We start from the raw sequence: 15,082 nt of genomic DNA, 5'->3' as shown, positions 1-15,082 counted from the left end.
GCCCTGCGCCCATGACGTCTCTGGGAGCTGCGCGAAGCCCCTGGGTGCCATCGTAGCCACGTCCCGGCCCGTGGCTGGGCCGTGCTCGCCCTCACGCGCTTGGCATGGCGGAAGCGTCGTGAGCCCTGACGAGTCCCGTGGGAGGGTGGGCATCAGCCCCCAGGGCCGGCCCTGGGCTGGGGGAGCAGCTGATGGGGCCGGTGCCTCGGTGGGGTCCAGTGTGGTCAACCAGCACGGGGTGCCATGGCTGCCCCCATGGGGAGCCGGGAGGGATGGGGGGCTCTGGTGTCTGCACCCCCCCAGCCTGGACTGCCATGCACCCCGCGATCTGGCAGGCAGCTGCCACACGGCCCTGCCTGGCTCTCCCTCAGCACCACGCTCACGCCATGGGGATGCTGGAGGGTCCTGGGACTGAAGAGCTGACTGGCGGCTCTTGCACACTTGCACACTCACTGCTGGGTGCCCACGGGCATGGAGGGAGCCTTTCTGGGTGCCAGCCCAGGGCGAGGGACAGGGACGATCCCCAGAGGCAACAGCTGAGCCGGCTCTAAATGTGATTTTAGCCAAATCCGAGTGATTTTCCCGGGCGGGGCAGAGGGAAACGGAGCCAGCATTGCTGAGCCCCTGCCCTGCCGGTGTGGTGGGGCTGTGGTGGGGACCCATCTCCTTTCACGGTGCCTCTGGGGAAGGTCCTGCCGTGGCACTGCCTGCCCTGCGCCCATTCCTGGGGTCTCCCTCACTGTGGGGTCTGAGGATAGGGCCCTTCCACTGTGGCACTAGGAGCCCCCTCCCTGCCAGGGCTGCCGTGTGTGCTGGGAAAACGGCCAGTGGCTGTGGGACCCTGCAGGGCGCCTGGCCAGGACCACCGCTCGGGGTCCCTGTGTGCTCAGGGACATCCCAGTGTTGGGGTCACCCCTCTCCCTCCAGCCAGGGCAGCCCTCATGGGTGCTGCAGCACCGCGGGCCCTGCTCCTGTGCCGGGAGCTGCCGTGTACCCACCGGGTGGGGAGAGCAGGGCTGGGGGTGGGGGTGCTGTGGGGTCCCACCAGAGTCCTTGGGGACCCAGCCCGGAGCCCCCCTCGCCCTGGGCAGCCCCCAGCCCTGCTATGCACAGCCCCGGGTACCCGTTTGCCGGCTGCCCCATGCCATGCCGGATGGTGTGAGGGGCCCAGCACCCCCCTTCCTTGCAAGGTTGGGGGTGCTGGGCTGTGTCTCCACCCCCAGCGAAGCCGCCTGCGCCAGGCCCACACCTCATCGTGCCGTGCCGTGCCGTGCCGCTTGGCCGGGTGTGCACGGGCAGTGGGGAGCGCATTGTCCTCGCCGGAGAGCGGCAGCGGCCGAGCGCTTCTCCTTGCTCTTGCTGCCGTCAGCCTGCACCGGTGCCGGTGCCGGGCCGCGGGCACGCGCCGGGATGCTGCCATACCGGCTGTGCCTCCCCAGGGCCTGCCGTGAGCAGCAGAGGACGGTTTTTTGAATGAAAAGTCTCTTTTAATGCCGCTGGCCAGGCGCCGTCCAGCCGTCCTGCTGTGGGGAACAAGGAGGCGGCTGTGCCGGAGGAGGAGGGAGTTTGGTTTCCACCTTGTGCGGCGTTCCTGCGGCCAGTCGCCGGCCAGCAGCGGGGAGAGGTGCCCGGCAGCCGCGGGCACAACGAAAGGTAAGGAACCACGGGGTGACCCAGGGGCTGGGTCCCTGCCGAGGGGCATGGGGAGGGCTGCGGGCTGGGGACATGCTGCCCCTGTCCCCCTTCCTGCTTCCCGCAGACGGGAGCCTGCAGCCATGGGGACCCCACATGTGCCCAGCAGCACCGCAGCAGCGGCAGAGGCATGACCACATCAGGTCTGACCCGACCGCGCTGGGTTTCGCGCCTCCACGCCCCACCGCTGCTGGGCTCAGCCGGGCCACGTGGGAGCCCCACTGGCAGTGCCGAGGGTCCCAGCGCATCCCTGCCCCGTCCCCGCCAGCCACGGGCTCACCAGTTCCTCACCACCCACTCCAGGCACTGCTCCGGCACCTACGGTGGGGAGTTTCCAGCTGGCATCACCATGGTGCTGGGGGTTTTGGCTGAGGGGGACTTACCTGGCCAGGGTGCTCCTGCCAGAGAGATCCCCTTCCTGGAGCTGGGAGGGTCCAGGCCTAATCCCAGTGTCACCTCGCACCTGGCTCCCAGCCCAGCAGGACACAATGGTCCGTATCAGGGTGAGGAACCCGAAAGTGCTGGATTTGAGCCCAAAGCTGAAGCTGCAGCTCCTCTGGACTCAGCATGGTCCTTCCTGGGGCTGGGTGCCCCTGCCATCAGCCCGACACAGGGACACTGTGTGTGACCAGCATAGGGTTGCTGTCCCCTGGGTGGCCCTGGTCCTGCCCTGGGACCCACCAGCCATGGGGACAAGGTGACACGGCAGGGCAGGCCCTGGGCATCCCCAGGTGGCTCATAGCCATGGGGGGACACGGTGGCACGGGGAGGTGACACGTAGGCATCATGAGAGGGGCCCCAAGAGTGGGGCTGGGGGATGGGGGAGGCAGACTGGCCCTGGGGGGTGGCACGGGGGGACTCTGAGGTGTCCCCGGGTGTCCCAGTGCTGCTCTGGGTGATGAGCTGTGGCCGGTCCCTGGTGCGGTGCTGTGCCGGTGCCCGTGACAGCTGCCACCATGCCATGCGATGCCAGTGCCGGGTGATGCCGGAGCCGGTGCAGCACCAGTGCCGGGTGATTCCGGTGCCAGGTGATGCCGGTGCCGGTGCCAGCGCAGCACCAGTGCCAGGTGATTCCGGCGCCGGGTGATGCCGGTGCAGCGCCAGTGCCGGGTGATGCCAGTGCCGGGTGATGCCGGTGCCGGTGCAGCGCCAGTGCCGGGTGATGCCGGTGCCGGTCATCGCTCCCGCAGTGCGGGGCTGGGGCCGGTGCCAGGTGCTGCCGGTGCCGGGCGGGTCCCCGCGGGCTGCGGGCGGTGCCGGGCGGTGCCGGTGCCGGCGCCGGTGCCGGGGGTGGTGGCGGTGCCGGCGGTGCCGGTGCCGGTGCCGGGCGGGGCCCCCCGCGGGCTGCGGGCGGTGCCGGCCCCGCCGCGGTATAAAGGGGCTGCGCGGGCCGGGCCGGGCGCACAGCGGCGGCGGCCGGGGCGAGCGGCGGCACCGGCACCACCACGGTGAGTCCCGGTCCCGGTCCCGGTCCCGGTCCCGGTCCCGGTCCCGGTCCCGGTGGCTCGGGGCGTCCCCGCCCCCGCGGCGCTGCGAGACCGGCCGCGGCCCCACCGGCAGCGTGGAGCCGGCACCGGGGGCTGCGGGGCCCGGGGTGGGAAGCCGGGAGCTGCGGGGCCCGGACTTGGGGAAGGGGGGGGGGGTCTGGGGCTGCCCGGGAGGCGCTGCCGCTGGCCCGGGGGTCCCTGGGGCTGGTTCTGCCCCCTGCCCGCACCCCCTCGCGTGTTCCGGCACCCCCTCCCCTTCACCTGCCTGCACCCCCTCACCTGCCCGTGCCCCCCTGCCCGCCCCCTCCTCCCCTTTGCTTGCATTGCCCAGCCCTGCCTGCGCCCCCCCCGCCCCACGGCCGTGCCCCCCTGTGCCGCTCTGCAGTCCCCGCCGCTGCCGGGCGGGAGCTGCCCGTCCCCGGGGTCCCCATCCCGCCGCGGGGTTGGGGGTCCGTGTCCCGCCGCAGGCGGTCGGGGTGACCGGGGGGCTCCGGACGGCCGTGCGCGGGCAGGGCCTCTCCCCCCGGGGGACGGCGTGGGGCCGGGTCCCCACCGTCCCCGTGCCCTTCCCTGTCCTCCGGCCCCGCCGTCGCCCGGGAGCGGCTGCGTTCCCGCTCGGCTGGACGGAGCTGGGCTGTGGGCGCTGGCACCGCGCACGGTGGGATGCTCTGGACCCCCCATGCCTCGCCTGGCCCCGCGGAAGCACTGGGAAAGGTGTCACCCTGAAACCAGCAGCCGGCGAGGGATGGGGTGGCCGTGGGGCAGCAGAGAGGGATCCCCCCATTTTATCCTTGTGGGGAGCCAGGCGGTGGGGTCCTGCCGCGGGCTGTCCTCTCGGCCCTGCACTGACCCTGCCCGGTCCCCCTCGCAGATGCCAGTGAGCCTCTCCACGGCCCTGCGCGTCGTCGGGACCAGCCTCTTTGCCTTGGTGGTGCTGGGGGGCATCCTGGCCGCCTACGTCACGGGCTACCAGTTCATCCACACGGAGAAGCACTACCTCTCCTTTGGGCTCTACGGGGCCATCCTGGGGCTGCACCTCTTCATCCAGAGCCTCTTCGCCTTCCTGGAACACCGGCGCATGCGGGGCGAGGGGCGGCCGGTGCGGCTGGGGCGCTCGGTGGCCCTCTGCATCGCCGCTTACCAGGAGGATCCCGACTACCTGAAGAAGTGCCTGCGCTCCGTCAAGCGCATCGCCTTCCCCGACCTCAAAGTGGTGATGGTGGTGGACGGGAACGGCCCCGACGACACCTACATGTTGGACATCTTCCACGACGTGATGGGCTCCGAGCACTCAGGCAGCTACGTCTGGAGGAGCAACTTCCACGCGCAGGGCGAGGGGGAGACGGAGGCCGGGCTGCGGGAAGGCCTGGCCCGTGTCCAGGCGCTGGTGCGCAGCACCACCTACTCCTGCATCCTCCAGAAGTGGGGCGGGAAGCGGGAGGTGATGTACACGGCCTTCCGGGCGCTCGGAGACTCTGTGGATTACATCCAGGTGGATGCACGGGCCGGGTGGGTGGGTGCGGAGGGTTGAGGGCAGCGAGCGCCTTGCCTGCGTGACCCGGCAGAGGGGCTGCGGGAGGAGCAGGAGCGGCCGAGCCTGCGGCAGCGCCTGGCTGCCTGGCTCAGGATCCGGCCCCGTCCACTGGCTGCGAGCCACCGGCACCGGGGTTGAGGGGCGAAGTGCCACCGGGGTGGCCCGAGGGGTCGAGCCCTGCCAGAGGGTTTCACATCACCTCCTCGGCGCATCCCCTGTGTCAAGGGCAGGATGTGCCCCAGGCTGGTGTCACCCCGTGTGGCACCATGCAGGGTGCCAGGCCCCCCACGCGTGGGTGAGGGGTGGCGGCTGGGACGGGTCCCACTGTGGTGCATGTGGCGGGGCTGGGTGGCCCAGGGCAGCGGTGGCCGGGCACCGCAGGGCGCTCCGCTCCCTGCCACCGCCTGCCGGTCTCCGGGGCTCTGCCTCATCTCGCCGGCCGCGGCTCGGGCTTGCCCGGCTGCGGGCTGGGCTGTCTGCCGGGCGCGCGTGGGCGGCGGGAGCGGGGCTCGACGTTCCCTCTGCCCCCAGGTGTGTGACTCAGACACGGTGCTGGACCCCGCCTGCACCGCCGAGATGCTCCGCATCCTGGAGGCCGACCCCCGCGTCGGCGGCGTTGGCGGCGATGTCCAGGTACCCCGGCCATGAGGGAGGGCACCCTGGGGCGGCGAGGGTGCCAGGGCAGAGGGAGGGGATTGTGGCGGTGCCGGGGCTCACGTCCGTCCCCTCCCCAGATCCTGAATAAGTACGACTCGTGGATCTCCTTCCTGAGCAGCGTGCGGTACTGGATGGCCTTCAATGTGGAGCGTGCCTGCCAGTCCTACTTCGGCTGCGTGCAATGCATTAGCGGGCCCCTGGGCATGTACCGTAACGCCCTGCTGCAGCAGTTCCTCGAGGACTGGTACCACCAGACCTTCCTGGGCAGCAAGTGCAGCTTTGGGGATGACCGGCACCTCACCAACCGCGTGCTCAGCCTGGGCTACCAGACCAAGTACACGGCTCGCTCCAAGTGCCTGACGGAGACACCCACCCGCTACCTGCGCTGGCTCAACCAGCAGACCCGCTGGAGCAAGTCCTACTTCCGCGAGTGGCTATACAACGCCCTGTGGTTCCACAAGCATCACCTCTGGATGACCTACGAGTCGGTGGTGACCGGCTTCTTCCCCTTCTTCCTCATCGCCACTGTGATCCAGCTCTTCTACCGCGGCCGCATCTGGAACATCCTCCTCTTCCTGCTGACGGTGCAGCTGGTGGGCATCATCAAAGCCACCTACGCCTGCTTCCTGCGGGGCAACGCCGAGATGATCTTCATGTCCCTCTATGCCCTCCTCTACATGTCCAGCCTGCTGCCCGCCAAGATGTTCGCCATCGCCACCATCAACAAGTCGGGCTGGGGCACGTCGGGGCGCCGGACCATCGTGGTTAACTTTGTGGGGTTGCTGCCGGTGTCGGTGTGGGTGGCGGTGCTGCTGGGCGGGCTGGCCTACACCGCCTACAGCCAGGACCTCTTCAGCGAGACCGAGGTGGCCTTCCTCGTCTCGGGTGCCATCCTCTACGCCTGCTACTGGGTGGCCCTGCTCACCCTCTACCTGGCCATCGTCGCCCGGCGCTGTGGCAAGCGGCAGGAGCAGTGCGGGCTGGCCTTTGCCGAGGTCTGACCGCAGAAAGCGCCGGGGTGGCCCCGCGTGCTGGGGCGACCGCCACTGGTCCCCTCCTCACCCGCCACCAGCCCCGGCACAGCCGGCACTGAGCCATCGGGTGCTGGGCAGCGCTGAGCGCGCCCGCTGCGGCGTTTCTGATCAAGTCTTGCTTTTTTTGTTGTTGTTTTGTTTGGTTTTTTCTTATTTTCATTTTTCTGTACAAACCTGGCTGCTGGCCGGGGAGAGGCCGAGCCGGGGCTGACCGTCACTGGGCTGGGCACAGCCTCAGCGCATGTGGGGGCTGACGGCAATGTCCCCGCCGTGCCGTACCGAGCATCCCGGCATGCTGTGTGGAGCACTGCTGGCCAGGCTCCCCCCCACCCCACCACCGCAGCTGGGTCTTCCACCTTTCGGTGCTTTCTATGGGGACTTCACGGTCCCCTGTCCACGGTGCTATTGCAAAATGGCCCCACGGGGCACCGTCTCCGTCCGGTGCTGCACCGCTGGCTGGTGCTGCCTGCCTCTGCCCCATGGCTGTTGTATGTGCGGGCACGTACCCACGGGGACACCCCCCCTCCCCCCCGTGGCTCCCTCCAGCCCCTTTCGGGGGGGTCCGGCTGCCCCGGGAGGGCAGCAGCTCCCTTCAGCTTTGCCAAAGAGCCAAGGGGGGGACCCCAGCATGCAGAAACAGGGGAAACCGGGGCCGTGGCTTGGCCAGAGCATCACTGTGGCCCCATTGTACCAACCCCGCTGCCTTCCTGGCGTCTGTCTAGACAGCGGGGAGACGCTGGGTTTTGGGCTTGGGCATGCAGAGGAGGGCGGGGAAGAGCTGGTTCCCAACCTTTCCCCTCCCCGGGAAATTTACCCGGTCGTCTCCCCTGGGCCCTCTTTTTTTCAGGGCTTAAAAACCTTTCTACAACTGAGCTTTTAGATTGTTTTGTTTAATTTAATATGAGGTTTTTTAGGAGACTTTTGTAGCTCTTTGGTATTCATACTTATTGCTAATTGTTTGTAAATCTATTTATTTTTTAACCTGCAGGTTTTTTTTCATATTTTGGAAAAGTCTGTTTTTTATATCCTGATGGATTTGTCAAAATAAAGACTTGCACAGAGAAAGGGCAGTGTGTGGGGAAGACAGCCCTGCCTGGGCTTGGGGGGAAGGTCACTGCCCACCAGGACCCATCTCGCCTGGGATAGCAGCCACGTTTGTGCCCCGGAGCGCAGCAGCTCGCAGGAATGAAGTTGTTACAGGGGGCACAGGTGACCTGGGAAGGGCTCTGGGTAGCCAGATGCAGGACCCAGCACCCTGAGGTGGCCCTGGGAGTCCTTTGTACAGGACAGGGATGAGGCCAGGCCCGGCCCTGGATCTTCCTGAGCCCCAGCTGCGGCACCCAGGGCTGCCTGGCAGCAGAGCAGAGCTCACAGTTACCGGCCCGAGTCTTCACACTTTCTTGGGCACATTGGTGATGATGGGTTTGGGGCGGGTTTTGAAGAGGAGCTTGGTTTTGATGAGGGCGGTGACGGTGTAGCAGGTGTGCGGCCCCGTGGGACTGGGCTCGCCGGCTCCTCGCTTCACCAGGACTGCAAAGGGCTTCTCCAGCTGCACCACCTTCCCGTAGAGGATGTGGTGGCCCACGATGAGCACGGGGATCCCCTAGAGAGAGCAACGAGAGGCAGAGGGTGAGGGTGGGCAGGATCCCGGAGCCGTCCCCCGGTAAGGCGGCGTGGGCTGCCTCACCTCATGGGTGTAGTGCAGGTCTCCCAGGAGGCTCCCTGCCAGCTCGCCGCTCTGCCGGGGCTCAACCTCACCCTGCAGCTCCACCAGCACCCACTGCGCCAGGCCCCCAGCACCTCCGCTGCGGGTGAGAGAGGCACCTTCACCCCACGGCTCCAACCCTGCCTGGGGCTGCGGGCATAGAGCCGGGGGCAGGATCAGCAACACCCCCCCCCAAAAAAGGCTGGTAGCCTCACCTGGAGATGACGATCTGCACCATGCTCCGGGCCCTGCAAAGCACCGGCAGAGACACGGTCAGCGCGGGGGGGACACGGGGCAGGCCCCGCTGCGGCGGGAGTCCCCAGCCCCCCCGGGGCCTTCCCCCGTACCCCCCCCAATGCCCAGCCCCCCCCCATCCCGGGCCCTGCAGCTGCCCCCGGACCCCACAGACCCCCATGCCCAGACTCCTCCCACCCCTCCGGGCCTCGCAGGCCCCCCACCCCGGGCCGCCGTTGCGCGGGGCGCTGGTGCCCTCCAGCGGCCCCGGTGGTGCGGGGCCGGGCCGGGCCGCTCTGCGGGCTGGGGCCGCTCCCGCCTTCCACTCCCGATCGACCCCCCGACCCGCTCCTCCGAGCCCCGCCCCCCTTCCCCGGCCCCGATCCCGCACCCCCGGATCGGGTCGGGCCGGAGCCGCTCGCCGGGCAGCACCCGAATCTCCCGCCGGCGCCGCGTCGCTACTTCCGCTTCCGGCCACGCCCCTCCCTCTCCGCCCCGGGAGAGGGCGGTTCCGGTTCCGGCTGCGCCGCGCGCACGTGGGGCGGAGCGGGTCCCGGTGCGGGGGTCCCGGTGCGGCGGGATGGGGGAGTTCGAGGTGCACCGGGTGCGGTTCTTCGGCCTGGTGCCGGCGGGAGTGCGCTGCCTGGCCTGCCAGCCCCGCGGCGGCCGCCTGGCCCTGGCCCGCACCGACGGCGCCGTCGAGGTCTACAACTTCGCCGCCAACTACTTCCAGGAGAAGGTGAGGGGGCCGGGACGGGCTCTACCGAGCCGTACCTGGCCGTACCGGGTTGTACCGAGCCGTACCTGGCCGTACCGGTCTGTACCGGGCCGCACTGCACCGTACCTGGCCATACCGGGCCATACTGAGCCATGCCGGGCCGTACCGGTCTGCACCTGGCCGAACTGAGCCGTACCGAGCCGTACCTGGCTGTATCGAGCCGTACCTGGCTGTACCGAGCCGTACCGAGCCGTACCTGGCTGTACCGAGCCGTACCAAGCCGTACCTGGCTGTACTGAGCCGTACCTAGCTGTACCTGACTGTACTGAGCCGTACCTAGCTGTACCTGGCCGTACCGAGCCATACCTGGCTGTACTGAGCTATGCCTGGCCGTACTTGGCTGTACCAGGCTGTACTGAGCCGTACCAGTCTGTACCTGGCCGTACCTGGCCATACTGGGCCGTACTGAGCCATACCGGGCTGTACCCAGCCGCACTGAGCCATACTTGGCCGTACCGGGCTGTACCGGGCTGTGCAGCAGGGTAACGGGTTTCCCTCCCCAGGTGATCCCCGGGCACGAGACCCGGTCAGTGGAAGCGCTGTGCTGGGCGGCGGGAGACCGGCTTTTCGGAGCCGGCCTCAGCGGGGAAATCACCGAATATGACCTGGCCCTGCTGTGCGTGGCCCGCTCCGTCGATGGCTGCGGGGGGCCCATCTGGAGCATGGCGGCTAACAGCAGTGGCACGCAGCTGGCGGTGAGTGCAACTGAGGACCGGGACCGGGATGGCTCTCCCATCCCCGGAGCAGGGGCAGCCTGGCTGGGGTGGTGGCAGAGGGAGAGGGTCCGCCTGGCCCACCGGGGCTGATCCCAACTCTTCCACAGATCGGCTGTGAGGACGGCTCAGTTAAGCTCTTCCAAGTCGTGCCTGGGGGGATCCAGTTTGAGCGGAACCTGGACAGGCGGAAAGGTGAGTCCAGGAGGGCTCAGTACTGCGGCGGCATCGTCCCTCCGTCCCCTCTGTCCATCCCGGCTGTCCCACTCCCGGTGACCGAGTGCCTGTGAATCCCTGGGGTCACACTGGGAGCTTCCTTCCCCACAGGCCGCATCCTCTGCCTCTCCTGGCACCCGTCAGACACTCACATAGCGGCTGGCTCCATTGACTTCCTCCGGGTCTTCGACGTCTGTTCCGGTAACTCACAGCTCAAGGCGTGAGCCCAGCCTGTCCCCTGTCCCCTGCCCCGAGGACCGCCAGCACCGGCACGTCTCATGCTCTGAGGGGATCCCCTTGTCACCCCCAACCGTCCTTCCCGCCTCTCAGGCCAAACTGTCCAGAGGATCATGGTGAACTACCACGTGTTGAAGGTGAGGCGTGAGTGCATCGTGTGGAGCATCGCCTTCCTCTCCAGCGGCACTGTCATCACCTCGGACTCCTTCGGGAGGGTTCAGTTCTGGGACTGGCAGCGAGGGACTCTGATGGAGTCCCACACCGTCAGCACCTCGGCCGTCCTCTCGCTGGCCGTGTCGGAGGTAGGCAAGTCCCTCCGTGTGCCTCCCAGGCAGCCAGGGCCCGTCTGGGCTCCTGTGTGCTGGGCCAGGGGTGTTCGGGCAGGAGCTGCCTGGCTCGGTGCCTTTGGGCTGGCAGGAGCAGGGCTGGAAGAGAAGCTGCCGGTCCCTGCCTGCCTCCCGGTGCTGCCCTTTCATTCTTCCCGGTCTGTGCCTGCAAACCCCGTCCCCGTTTCTCTCACCAGAAGGAGGACAGCATCATTGTGGGCACCTCGACGGGGGCCACTTACCAGTTTCAGCTGCTGCCAGTGAAAATGGGCAGCCTGGAGAAGCGCTGGGTGCGGACGAAGCCCTTCCAGCATCACACCCACGACGTGCGAGCTGTGGCACACAGCTCAACGGCTCTTATCTCCGGGGGTAGGACTGGCTGCGGTCACGAGGAGGGCTTGGGTCTCTCCCCCCGGGACCGGTTCAGCTGACCTCTGCTTGGCTTTCAGGCCTGGATGCCCAGCTGGTAATCCGCCCACTGATGGAGAAGATGCAGAAGAAGGGCTATGACGCCGCACTCCGCAAATTCACCTTCCCCCACGTAAGTGCCGCTCTGAGCGGGGTCTCACGCCTGGCAAGGCAGGCTGGCAGGGCTGGCTCTTCCTGCGGGAAAAGGCTGGCCCTCCCTGCCCTGCTGGGTCCCCTCCCTGCCCTGCTCGGTCCCCTCCCTGGCCCTGGCACGTCTGGAGGCTCCTGCCACAGAGTGGGTAGAAGTTGGCAAGCCCGTCTTGCTGGTCCTGCTGGGTCTCCATCTCTGGGCTCCCATCCCATGGGACCCGAGTCCTTCCTCTCCCCCGCCCTGGCGTCTCCAGCCCCCCAGGGCATTTCGGCTTTGGCCCAGCCCTTTCTGCCAGGCTGTGGGTTCATGACAGTCTTCTCGTTTCTGCACGCAGCGACGCCTCGTCTCCTGTGCCAGGAAAGCCCGGCTGCTCCTCTTCCAGTTCTCCCAGCACCTGGAGCTCTGGAGACTTGGCTCCACAGACGAGACTGGTGAGTTGCAAGGCCCAGCTCTCCGGTACTAGTCTTGTGGCAGAGCCTGTGCTGCCTGCAGGATTTCGGGCATGAACGGTCCTGCTGTTTGGGCAGCGGAGAGGTGATTTAGCTCAGGCTCCTTCCTCCCCACAGCCCTGCGATGGCATGACAGCCACAGGCCGGGCTGTGTTTCCCATCGTGGTGTGTGCCTGGGCACAGGCTGCCCAGCCGGTGCGAGGCTGTGCTCGTGCTTCCAGCGGAGCTGGGCCAGGCCCTGGGGAATTCAGCTTCGGGGGATGTTGGAGAAGTGTCTGGGCTCTCCCTTGGGTGCTGCTCCCTTGGGATCCCCAGCTGCTCGACAGGTCCCCTGTCATTTCTCCACCGTCACTGATGTGCCGTGTGGTTTCTTGTCGTCCCAGGAAAGGATGGCGAGGTCCTTCCCTTGTGCCGCATGCCTGAGCACCTCGTGCAGCTCAAGAGCAAGGTAGGGCTGAACTGGGGCTGGGGGTCCACCCTGGTGCCTGCCCCTCCGCTCTCCCTCTGACGGCTGAGCTGTGTGTGCCAAGCTGCCGGGGGATCTCATGGGCCACACACGGCCCCTCTGCCTTTCCAGGGTCCGGAGCACATCTACTGCAGCTGTGTCTCGCCCTGTGGCAGCTGGGTTGCCTACTCCACAGCCTCCCGCTTCCACCTCTACCGAGTGCAATATGAGGGTGATGGCGTCAGCATCAAGAAGGTGAGGAGGGCGATGGGCCGCCCCGCTGCCGGGGAGAGGTGGTGGGTGGCTGCGGAGTCCCAGGGGGCTGGCATGGCCAGCGTTGCTCTCAAGGAGCGAGGGTGGCAGCGGTCGGTGGCTGTCAGCACTGCTTTCTCCCCCCTTCAAGGTCCCCAAAGTGCCCAAGCTGCTGCTGCCAGCCTACCAGCTCCAGTTCTCCTCCGACTCTGGCAGCCTCTTCGTTGCCTCTGCTCGAGGCTCTGTCCATGTCCTCCAGCTGCTGGAGCCGGGAGGCTGCAAACACCTGCACACATTTCGGCCGCCCTCAGGTTTGGGCTGGTGGGGAGCTGGGGGTGTTGGGGAGGTGTTGGGGGGTCCTTGGGCTCCGTGTCCCCTCCCTGCCATGGGTGCAGAGGGGTGTGCAGGGCTGAACATGTGCCCCCTTTCCTGCCCTGGAGTGTGGGGGTCCTTCTTCCCCGACAGCCTCTGCCCTGTGTTTGTGCCACCCTCGTGGCCTGACACAGGTGGGGGAGCGGGGTGCACAGATAGGCAGGGGGGATGTGGGTTTGGATGTTCCCTGGAGGTGGGTCTGGGGCTCCTTGCAGGCCTGAACACCCGTTACAGCCGGTGAGGGTGTTTCCGCAGGGTCCCCCGAGGCTGTTTACCTGCTGGCGTCGAGCGCAGACGGGCACTGGCTGGCCGCAGTCGGTGGGGACTGGGCAATCCACATCTATGACCTGAAATGCTTCAAGGTAGGAGCAGGTGCTGGAGGAATGACTCCCACTGCCCTCCTGCCCTGGGGGGCCGGGTGTCAGTGGGCTCAGCACGTAGGTCCCCTCCCCGTAAGCCATCACTGTGTCCCCGGAGCAGGGCTGGGGGTGGGTCTGTGGGAAGCAGGGGGTCACAGGTGGCCCCGGTTGCTCCCGTCAGCGTGCTGTCCTCCTGCCTTGCAGCATCACTGCACGGTGCCCACATACAGCTGCGCGGTGACGGCCCTCGCCATCCACCCCATCACCAACAACCTCGTTATTGCCTACTCGGACCAGCAGGTAGGAGCTCTCCTCTTGACCCTGGACCTTTCCCCACGGCTCTCTCCCTGGCCTCGGGGCTTTCCGGCTGCAACATTCCGCAGCAGAGCCACGGCTCTGGGCACGCATAGGGACCCGGCTGGCCTTCGCTGCCCGCTGTCCCTGGCAGGAGCCTGTCCCCACGCAGTGCTCGCAGCCTGCCCATGTGGGGGTGATGCCAGGGAGGACTGGACCTCGCGAGCCGTCCCATCTGCTCTCTTCTGCCTCTCCAGCTGTTCGAGTTCAGCATCCCTGAGAAGCAGTACACGGCCTGGAGCCGCATGGTGCAGAACTGCGGGCTGCACAGGGTCTGGCTGGAGAGGGACTCGCCCATCACCCACATCACCTTCAACCCCAAGAATCCCTCGCACATCCTGCTCCACGACATCTACATGTTCTGTGTCCTCGACAAGTCCCTGGTGAGTCCGCATGCCAGGTCAGGAGGGCTGGGTTTGTGCCCAGGACATCTCCCCTGCCCAGCCCCGCAGGGAGCAGAGGGAGCAGTGCACGGTGCCGAGGTGGTGGTGGTGGTCCCAGGCAGCACTGACATGTGCCGTGCCCTCTCCTTGCAGCCCCTGCCAGACAACAGTGCCCTCCTGATGAACCAGAGCACCCTGAAGCAGCTCCCGGAGACTGCCAGGCAGCGGCAGCTCCACGCCTTCAAGATCTGCAAGAAGTTCCAGGTGGGTGACAGTGTTGCTGGGTGTGTGCTGTGTCGAGGAGGGGGTGCTGGTGGGGCAGGGGGTGCCCTGTGCCCATGGTCCCTGCGGCCCCACCGGCTCCTGTGCCCAGGTGTTCCTGGTTCTATACCAGCACCGGGTGCCCAAGCGGCGGAGCAGAGCTTGGTCTCAGTCCCTGTCACGGCGCAGCCGCTTGCTGCGATGTCGTGGGCTCTGGTCGCCCAGCAGCTCCTGCAGCACACACCCCCAAGCAATGCCCCTGGTTACTGCTAAGCCAGAGCCAGCTGCAGGGCCACTCTGCGTGGCTGAGTCCAGCAAGCTGAGGCAGAGGGGGGCCAGCACCACGCTCTCATCTCCTGCCTCCTCCCTGCTGCACAGCCCCTGCTCTTCGCGGATCTGTTGGACGAGAACTGCCTCGTGATGGTGGAGCGGCCCATCATGGACATCAAGACCCAGCTGCCACTGCCCATCCAACAGAAGAAATTTGGCACCTGAGAGCAGAACAAGCTCCTCTAGCCGCAGAAACTGTGTGTGTTGCTTTCCTAGTGTGCTGTAGGAATAAACCCCGCTGTTCTGTACGGCTGCGGGCTCAGGGCTCCTCCTTGCCCTGCGCGGCTCCCTGCTTTCGCAGCAGCGGGTCAGGTTGGCACCGGCCTGAGCATGAGGACCCGGCCACCTCGTAGGGCTCTCTCCTGCCCATGCCAGTCCTCCTCCCGGGGCTGTGGGGACAAGGTGGCACCCTGAATCTCCTGCCCTCTCAGTGGCTGCTTTGCTGGGCAGTGTCGGGTCCTGGTGTTGGCTTCTCTTTCCCAGTGTCGGCCAGCAACTGGGTGGATCGGTAGGCACTGGGGTGCTGCCTGGGGTAGCACTCCCATCCCTTGGATGGACAGACAGATGGCGATTGCTGGTGCTCAGCACCCACATTCAACATCCCCAGCTGGGTGAGCAGCATCTGCCCCTGCTCCATGCCAGGGGAGAGGTGCTGGCTCGCCAAACCAGAGCCTGCAGCTGCATGCTGGTGGGACTGGGGTGTAG

At 67.3% G+C, this 15,082-nt stretch overlaps 3 protein-coding genes across 3 annotated transcripts; 2 read left to right on the top strand and 1 right to left on the bottom strand.

Annotated features, from left to right (window-relative positions):
- Window positions 1-4,043: 4,043 nt before the first annotated feature.
- On the top strand, window positions 4,044-7,157 carry HAS3 (hyaluronan synthase 3). The gene is made up of 3 exons (XM_069793207.1): window positions 4,044-4,671; window positions 5,245-5,346; window positions 5,448-7,157. The coding sequence occupies exons 1-3, from the start codon at window positions 4,051-4,053 to the stop codon at window positions 6,369-6,371; spliced, it is 1,647 nt and encodes a 548-aa protein (XP_069649308.1). The 5' UTR covers window positions 4,044-4,050; the 3' UTR covers window positions 6,372-7,157.
- A 116-nt stretch (window positions 7,158-7,273) lies between these two features.
- CHTF8 (chromosome transmission fidelity factor 8) lies at window positions 7,274-8,842 on the bottom strand. The gene is made up of 4 exons (XM_069793206.1): window positions 8,735-8,842; window positions 8,325-8,357; window positions 8,092-8,209; window positions 7,274-8,007 (listed from the first exon to the last, which is right to left on the bottom strand). Exons 2-4 carry the CDS (start codon window positions 8,345-8,347, stop codon window positions 7,795-7,797), a joined length of 354 nt encoding a protein of 117 aa, XP_069649307.1. The 5' UTR covers window positions 8,348-8,357; window positions 8,735-8,842; the 3' UTR covers window positions 7,274-7,794.
- A 4-nt stretch (window positions 8,843-8,846) lies between these two features.
- UTP4 (UTP4 small subunit processome component) lies at window positions 8,847-14,625 on the top strand. Its single transcript, XM_069793205.1, has 16 exons — window positions 8,847-9,082; window positions 9,625-9,816; window positions 9,945-10,029; window positions 10,162-10,251; window positions 10,381-10,589; window positions 10,811-10,982; window positions 11,063-11,154; window positions 11,507-11,603; window positions 12,005-12,069; window positions 12,199-12,321; window positions 12,470-12,629; window positions 12,946-13,052; window positions 13,254-13,349; window positions 13,601-13,786; window positions 13,940-14,050; window positions 14,426-14,625. Exons 1-16 carry the CDS (start codon window positions 8,924-8,926, stop codon window positions 14,540-14,542), a joined length of 2,061 nt encoding a protein of 686 aa, XP_069649306.1. The 5' UTR covers window positions 8,847-8,923; the 3' UTR covers window positions 14,543-14,625.
- Window positions 14,626-15,082: the final 457 nt, after the last annotated feature.

This window comes from Haliaeetus albicilla, chromosome 10 (assembly GCF_947461875.1).
Source record: "Haliaeetus albicilla chromosome 10, bHalAlb1.1, whole genome shotgun sequence".
Taxonomy (NCBI): domain Eukaryota; kingdom Metazoa; phylum Chordata; class Aves; order Accipitriformes; family Accipitridae; genus Haliaeetus; species Haliaeetus albicilla.
This window is presented reverse-complemented; position numbering and strand designations above follow the sequence as displayed.